This window comes from Callospermophilus lateralis, chromosome 5 (genome assembly GCF_048772815.1).
Source record: "Callospermophilus lateralis isolate mCalLat2 chromosome 5, mCalLat2.hap1, whole genome shotgun sequence".
In the NCBI taxonomy this organism is placed as follows: domain Eukaryota; kingdom Metazoa; phylum Chordata; class Mammalia; order Rodentia; family Sciuridae; genus Callospermophilus; species Callospermophilus lateralis.
Window position 1 is genome coordinate 9,597,678 of NC_135309.1, and position 9,255 is coordinate 9,606,932.

General features: G+C 38.1%; 1 protein-coding gene across 1 annotated transcript; it reads right to left on the minus strand.

Moving 5' to 3' along the window:
* Positions 1 to 676: 676 nt before the first annotated feature.
* LOC143390381 (olfactory receptor 2L2-like) lies at positions 677 to 1,615 on the minus strand. The gene has a single exon (XM_076842798.2). The coding sequence runs from the start codon at positions 1,613 to 1,615 to the stop codon at positions 677 to 679; it is 939 nt and encodes a 312-aa protein (XP_076698913.2).
* Positions 1,616 to 9,255: the final 7,640 nt, after the last annotated feature.

The following is a 9,255-nucleotide window of genomic DNA, read 5'->3' on the forward strand; positions in this document are numbered from 1 at the left end:
ATCTTCTAATTCAAATTTATATTTTTCCAGATATAATTACTGATCCTTAGATCTTTTAATACACTACATACATGGAATTCAATCAGATAAATGCAGGGCCTCTCTCATGGAAAATATAAACTTACCCCATGTCCCAATTAGTGATGAAAGAACTACTGAATCTCAAGAAAAGTTATTTATACTTCATACAACTATAAATTACCATTAGTGTAGGAAAAAGTTTGGAGCATTTACTTGAAGTAAATTTTTATATACCAAGCAAAAGTTTTGTAAACTGTGTAGTCTGCCTTACATGTAAATTATTTAAAAATTAAAAAGATAATTATTTTCAGTTATTTATGGGCATTAAAATTTCAATGTAATTTTGTGATAATTTACTAAACACAGGAAAAAAATATGGTACAACCATTAGGCAGAATACTTTCAATAGTTTCTACTTTTTACTTTTTCATTTCAGCAAATCAACCAGACCCTAGTGCCTTCAAGTTATTGGATAATACATATCCATTATTTTGATGAGAAAAAATATAATTATTCTGTCTAATCTTAGTATTTCCACATCTTGTAGATTAATTTTAGTTCCTTGGCTGTAGTCACTGGATAAGGTTATTCTTGCCGTTTTACACAGTTGAATAAACGTCACCTGGGTTATAAGGATTAAAGCAGAAAACTTTGACTACATTTTCATGGACCAAATTCTGTGAAGGACTCTTCTCAGGGCTCCAATCACCTCCTTGTTCCTCAGGCTGTAGATGATGGGGTTGAGCATTGGGGTGAGGATGGTGTAGAAGACAGCCAGAATCTTGTCCTCTGCTGGGGAGCGGAGGGATGTTGGGCGTAAATAAGTGTAAGCAAAGGGTATGTAGTAGAAGGTCACCACAGTGAGGTGGGTGCTGCAGGTGGAGTAGGCCTTCTTCTTCCCTTCCCCTGAGTGCATGCGGCAGACTGCAAGGAGAACCCGGCCATAAGAACATGCAATACCCGTGAATGGAACCATGAGAAAGAAGGTGGTGCTCACAAACACTGTGTACTCATAGACCCAAGTGTCCATGCAGGCCAGACGCAGCATGGCAGGGACATCACAGAAGAAATGATTGATGGCTCTGGATCTGCAATAAGGGATATGCAGAGCATATACAGTGTGAGCACAGGAGTTGACAGAGCCCATCATCCAAGACCCCAATATCATGAGCGTACACACTCTTTTGTTCATGCGGATGGGATAGTGGAGAGGAAAGCAAATAGCCACATAACGGTCATAGGCCATAGATGCCAGCAGCAGTCCCTCTGCACCTGCTAGAGTGAGGAAGAGGAAGATCTGAACCCCACATCCAGTGAAGGAGATAGACTTGTTTCCCAGGATGAAAGTGGAAGCCATCTTCGGGACAATGGTGGAGATGTAAGTGAGGTCCATGAGGGAGAGCTGACTGAGGAGGAGGTACATGGGTGTGTGGAGACGGGCATCCATGAGGATGAGCAGGATCATGGACGGGTTGCCAACGGAAGCCAGTAGGAAGATGAGCATAGTGAGTGCCAAGAGGAAAAGGCCAGTTCTCGATGGTGGGAACAATCCCAGCAAGATGAAATCAGTTGACGTTTGATTATAATTTTCCATCATTCATTTAGGTTTTCCTACAAACACAGGAAACAATAAGTTACATAAACAGTAAAGTATTTTAGAATCATTCATTTATTTTGACTGTGAATTATTAAAGTTCTTAGGTAACGAATAAACTATTCTGAAAATGGAATCTCATTTTCCTTCTTCATAAATATATCTTAAGGTAGCAGACATGGCCGACATTTTTATAAAACCTGTGCAGTCATGAAAATAGTATATTTCTGCAATGATTTTATTAGAATATGGGTATTTATTCACCTACAGAATCAGCTGTCATCAAGATGAGCTCTTATGAGTAAGTGCATAGAAATCAATGTAAATGTCTAAATTATAGGCTCATAGTTGAATACATTTTTATCATCCCAGGGGTGGGGGTGACTTTTCTTCCATATTTTAGTGTTAGCTTTACCTCCAAAAATGAACTCACTTACCAATTCAAGTTTAAACAGTTAGTTCATTTTGTGAGCGTTCATTACACATGACTGTTGGCATGATTGCAGCCATCTTCCTTTCCCCACCCCCACTTTACAAATACTGCTCTTATTCCCAAGAAATAGAAACTAGCCCGAGATAAAACGTACTGGTCTGGAGAGGTGCCAGTGTCTCCCTGTTCTCTCATTGAGAGATAGACACAGTTTACCAGCCCCTGAGATGGGTACGTACTGGCTTCTCTGTTCTCTCCTTGTGAAGATAAAGGGACATGCCAGTTTCCCCGTTCCTCCTTCTGAGAGATAGAAAAACTGCCTGTTTTGTTCCTGAGAAACAAACTTGCCTTCCACAAGATCAGGGGGTTGCTTTCTGTGTCAGTCAAGACTAAACCCACCCCTAGCCTGTGGCCATGATTCTAGACTGTCAAATATGACATTCAAGGGGGTCGCTGCTGTCCTCCCTTGCTGTGGTTCTGGTCAATTAGTTGCTTGGCTACCTTGTCGCGGGGGTCGCGGGGTAGAGACATGTAGTCAACACACAGACTCCAGGAGCTGATGAGAGAACTGGCTGGAGACCCACCTCAGGTTGTTGTCCAGTAGCTCAGTTTATTTTTGGAATGCATACAACTGTTATAGGGTTCGAGTGAGCATGCCCATCAATCATACATGAGCAAGATAGTATCCATAAGCCAATCACCTTCTGCCTAATGTAACCACACTATGAGGATGTTCTAAATATTGCTATTATCAGGAAGGGTCTTTGTCCCTAGGGGAGGGGATTTCTAAGTTAGAAGTTCCATTCCTGAAGCTCCTGGTTCTCAGTTTCCTGGTCTGGCAGCTTTGCTAACCACAAGTGCTCAGGATGTGGTTTCGCTAAGGGCTCGCTAGAGCAAAGCATCCCATCCTGCAGGTGCTCCTATCAGGCCTGAACAAGTGTAGATTCTTCAAGCACTCCGAGCTGCTCACAGCTGCTAGCTGCTAGCTGTAAACTGAAAGTCATTCCAACATTTCCTCCTTGCTGCTGCTGTCCCTCTTTCTGCAGATCAGCCTTGTCAGGCTCCTGACAATAAACCCACTTTTTATCCCAGGTGTGTGTTTGATCAGCCCTGCGCCACTTTTCTTTCAATAATGCAGAATCAAATTCCCTTCAAATCAGGTGCCATCTTTTAGTTCATGTCTTCAAAAATCTATGATGTATTCTTATGGCCCAGTGTAAATTACCAAAGGTCCTTCTCCTCGCTTTCTCACTCACACTCAGAACGCTGTGGTAGACCCCTTCCCTGAACATGTGAACACCACAATCATCTGCTGGTGGTTATGCTGTCTCCCCTTCCCTACAGCTCACATGATATTACACCTTGCCTTCCAATGCCTTTCCTTGCTCCTTCTTTGTTTGCTCTTCTATTTCTTGTATTTATGTCTATTTTTATTTCAAAATAAGTATTGGAATTTGAGATCTAGTGCAGTGCTGTGGTTCTCTTCAGGGAAAAATGCCATCAGCAGTGAGCCCTGCTGGGCAGGCCCAAGAGTAGCCAGGTCCACTGGCTGAGAAAGCCTGCAGATGAAAGAGGGAAGCACAACATACATGTTCATGCACACACGTGCACACACACACGTGGGCACCCACATACACAGGGGCACACACAGAATGCCTTAGAAGAGAAGATGGGAAGGCCAGGTGCAGTGGTGCATGCCTGTAATTCCAGCAGTTCAGGAGGCTGGCACAACAGGATTACAAATTCATGGCCAGCCTCAGCAACTTAGTGAGGCCTTGAGCAACTTAGCAAGACCTTTTCTCTAAATAAAATATAAAAAGGGCTGGGGTGGTGACCAGATGGTAAGATCTTCTGCATTCAATCCTCAGCACCAAAAAAAAAAATGACAATGGGTATGCGCAGGAAATTTAATGACAAATCATCAGAGTCACAGGAAAAGTGATTAAATGTACAGGCAAATAAGTGTCATGACAGCAAATAGTAGAGAACCAAACTAACTTGAAATTAAAATGATCACAATCGATATAATGGACTCAATGAGCCTATTAGAAATTTGAGACATACAAAAAGTTAAGAGACACTACAAGAAAGAAAACTAAAGCAACATAGGAACATGAATGCTTGAAGTTTAGAAAAGGGAGAATAAGAGAAATAATATCAGATGGCCTTCCAATATGCACAGGCATTCCTGATAATACATGTGACATGAGTATTGAGTTAATAATGGTCAATACAACCAGTTTCTCCAAACAAACAAATATACATGCTCCATACTTTAACAGCATGTAAAGTTGAAAAAAATGAGAAATAATATATTGAAAGGTATTTTATTAAAAATTCCAAATGCTATCTTAAATATAATCCTCATAAATTATCAGTATCAGCTACAGAATAAGTTCCTAGAAGTTTCTTAAGGAAACATCACAATAGTGAGAATAAATGCAGAACAACAATTAAATACCTACAGGTTTTGTAATAATTTTATATTTTTATATACTATCAATAAACTAAAATATGAAATGATGTTTTCCACTGCTGCCCCAGATAGAAAGGGGGCTGTGGGTGTGTTGAGAGGATGGGTAGGGCAAGGGACATGAGTGAGGGGAGTGCAGGGTCCACGTCCATCCTTGCTAGTTTGAGTCATAAAAGATGGCCTGACGTTTTAGATTTAGGAATCAAGCATGAGATGAAAAGCATAGTGTTTAAAATATTAGCAAAATTTGGAGACAGTGAAGCATTCACTGTGGTGACAATGGGGATGGTTTGGAGCTGGTTGTTTTATTCTGCGGATGTTGATGATCTGTTCATGCGTTATGTGGATAATACCTTAAAATATATAAAATTACATCAGGGTAAACAAATAAAAAGCTCTGAAAGTATTGCACATGTGAATCCTCAAGTGGCTAGTAAGAAACTCACCGAGGTACCCTGTGCCTCCATGCAGCAATCAATTCCTGAGGACTCTGTGGCCACTGGCATGGCTCAGGAAAAATTCTGGGAGAGAGATCTTTATCACATCCTAGCATTTGGATTCATCACGAGGTCAGCATATTAGGTGGGTACCAGAGCCTGAAGCTATATAAATAGTTCGGATGATTGACAAGGTTGAAAGGTAAGCTATAATCATCAGTAAAATGAACATTGCCATTTCATCCACCATTGGCATTTTACATAGGACCATCCACTATGTCCTGTGTCCCTGAGGCAGCTAATATACTCTGACTTTAATGGAGAGAAAAAAGCATCACCAAAGAGAAATAAAGAGGGCCATATCAAATCTGCTCTTTGAGATCAGAGCTCATGACTGCAAAGTAAGCATTCTTCCAATTATGTGTTTTCGTCTTCCTGTGGGATGATAACCTCATTTAAATAAAGATTGCATCTGACAGGAAAGAGCTCCCCGACATCAATATCTGTATCAAAGTCTAAAAGGAAAAGAATACTTTTGTGTTTGTATAAAAAAATGCAAATAAACTATTTTCTCTTTTATTTTCATTCCTCCACTGAAGTAACAAATAATCTATTTATAGACCACTCACAAAAATTTTCACCTGTCTCGATTCCCCTACAAGTTTGTGGTTTGGGCATTAACTTTAATGGTAGTATAAATATGAAGAAAGAGCAATAAAAAGAAACACCCTGACAACAGCTTCTTAGAGAAGAAAACACTGGCCTTAGACAAGGTCTGGGCAGAGAAAGGAAGACAGGGACAGAAACTTTCCCGACAGTCCCAGCTGTGGGAACTGACAGATGCCAAGAATTTGTGCCAGTTTCAAGTCACATTTTATCGCAACCTCTCATCCTTGGTGTTAATGGAAACACTATCATTACAGAGATTATAAAGTCAATTTAAAAGAGGCTGAATGTCTTTCTTTTGATTGCCTGTTAGTAATTTAGACTTAAGGATGGATAGATACAGATGCTTACATTTTAGGCTTAGTTAAATTGATAACCTGTCTTACACTTCAGTATTTTGAGGCAACAATTCAGAAATAAGGGTTGCTATCTTTCTAACTCTCCAAATTTAAAAAAAAATAATTAAGAAAAAAACTAATAAAAGTAAAAATTTATTGTAGGTGTTAGAGGATTCAGAATTTGGGGGAAATGAACCTTTTTATCCAGATAAGCTTCTTTTAGTGTTTACAATTTAAATATTTCAAGATCTTGCTTTCTTCTACTTCTTTTTCATGTTATTTTTACCACATTTGCATTGTTCCATGCAACCAGCCTCTTTAATTAGTGGTCCAGAAGACACACTCACCTGTATTTAGCACCCCTAGGTGAATTCTCCTTGTATACCTGACAACTATGTAGTCCATCCTTGTATTCCATCCCACTATGGAATTCTGCTTAAAAGGAGCAAGCTCACTGTCTGCTTGTCAATCACATAGGATGTGTAGGTCAGCGTGCCCCCCAACATTACGCCTGCATGTCAAAGACGGGCTCCGGGCACACACTCATCCTTCACCTCTCCTTCCTCCTATCCCGAGGCCATATAGAAGGGTTGGCACCCAGGCTGGGTTCAGTTACAGCACTGCAGCCACTTTTGCTCAAACTCCACTTCCCCTCACTTTCTAAATGTACTTTCCTACCTTGATTACTGCACTCACTCACGAAATGATTGGCCTAAGTGTGGAATGGTTCCAACCTTAATCTTATCATAAATCCAGGAAACAATTTCACAGAGAATATCAGACATTGGTTGTATTATCAATTTCACTTTCAAATCGCATTAGGTATTAGCAATTATACTAATTCTTGTCAGAATTGTATAGCAATCTGCTTTAGATATAAAAAGAGCTTCATGATTTGCAAAGCTTATAAGTATGTAAGGAACACATGTATTTTGTCTACTTTTAAGAAAAAGAAAGTTCATCATCTATATACTGTGGGCTTATCACTATGGATGTAGCTTTCAATCCGACTTTAGTCAATTGTTTTTAAAAGTTCTCTGGTGAAAGGAAATTCTAAGTTTACAAATTGCTTACTCTAGTACTTTATAAATGGCAGCTTTTAATTAATCTAATAATGGAATAAACTAATATGAATTATATCAATAGAAATACCTTTAGTATATGTTCCTTTCTTCTCAGTCCTCTTTTATGAAGTTCCTGGATTGGGTAGCTGCAGGGCTCCTAGCATGTACTCATTGTCAAATTCATTTTATGAGTAAATTTTTTGAATATTTTTCAAACTAATGGCCATAGTCATTTCTTATCTCTTTATTTGCCTTTTGAAATGTTTCCTGGAAGACTCAGGAGCAACCATGAGTCACCCAACTTTACATGGATCTGAGTTAGCCGTGTGTGTGTGTGTGTGTGTGTGTGTGTGTGTGTAGTTCTGTGAGCAATCTCCACTGAGACATTGCTGACAGAAATTAGTCAAAACCAGCACTGACTGGCCTTTTGCCAAGATGGGAACAAGTTCTTCTTCTTCTTTTTTTTTTAAACATGTATCCCAGGTGTGTTAATGCTCAGTTCAAATGGAAAACAAACAAATGCATTTACTCAAGTATCTTATGTATTGTTATTAATTTAGTGCATCTTTTTATGCATTGTCATTCATTTAGTTCATCACCATAATGTGTCTACATGAGAATTATAGTTCTGAATCATCTGATAGTAAATTTACGTCACCACAATGTAAAGCCGTAAATTTAATATAAACACATTAGAAGCTGCTCTTAGAGCATTAGACACTTGGGGAACAGTCTTTAATTTGCTTTTGGTAACATTTAATTTCAAATTGTTCTTATGTCAGAAATTAAATATTAAACAAACAATGGCATAATTAAACAAACAACGGTATGTTTCTATTGGGAAGGAGGTCCTCTGGGTCCAGGTTAACCTTATTTTTCCTAACCTTTTAATTGTAGTAAAATATACATTAAATAAAATTTATAATGATAGTCAATTTTTGCTGCACCAGTCAGTTACATTTAGCAGCCTCACTTTTGGTACAGCCATCAACACCATACACCTCCATATATTTTTCATCACCCAAACTGAACCCTTCCCCACTCAAAAAGAAAAGGATAAAATTCCAGAGAAGGACTATAAAAAACTGATAATAAAAATGTTCAGTGAGCAAAAATAAGATAATAAAAAGAACAAATTAAGAGAACAAATATAGGAAGTGAAAACCAATTCTAATAAAGAAATAGAGATTCTAAAAAGAAACCAATCAGAACTCCTGGAAATAAAAATCACAATGAATCAAATTAGAATTCCCTTGAAAGTATCTCCAACAGATAAAATCACATAGACAATCAGGCCTTGAGGACACAACTTCAGGTCTTGAAGGCAGGGTATCTGAACTTGAACACTCAATATGCAATGAAAAAATAAAAACAACTAAAAGGCTATGATCAGAAATTTCATATACAATTTGAGCAGACAAAGATGCAGCATACTCAGGGACAAGGTCAAGGGAATAAAAGTAAGAGTCATTTGGATAGAAGAGAACATGGAGATGTTGACAGATGTCATTAAAAACCTTTTTTGATAAAATAATAGCAGAAAACATTCTAAACCTTAAAAATGAAATGAATGTACATATATAGGATGCATAAAGAACACAAAGTAGAAAAGATTTAAAAAAGAAGTTATGCAAGACACATCACAATCATAATATCTAACATAGAAACTGAGGAAAAATATGAAAAGCTGTAGGAGAATAATGTTAGATCATTTTAGAGGTAAAGCAATAAAGGCCACTTCTGACTTCTCAACTTAAACCCTAAAAAGAAGGAGGGACAATATTCCAATCTGTTAAAAAAAAAGGCAGCCATATTTGCTATATCCAGCAAAATTATCTATCAGAATCTAAGAAAAAAATAAAATCTTACCTTCGTAAGAAATAACTAAAAGAATGATCTCTAAGAAAGACATCACTACAAAGAATAATGACATGATCACTGACACAGAGAAAACCCCACATAGCCACGCCACCTGATACTGACAAGGTGGTGTGTGTTGGAGAAAAGTTAGCCTTTTAAAAACATGGTGCTGGGAAAACTGCATATTCATATATAAAAGAATGAAATTAGATCTAATCTCTCACTCTGCAAAAAAAGTGAAATCAAAATGAATTGAAGACTCATAATTTAGACAAGAAACTCTGCAACTGCTAGAAGAAAACATAAGGTGACATTCCCTCCTACAGGTGCAGGTACCAACTTTCTCAAGAAGACCCTTAAATCTCAATGAAT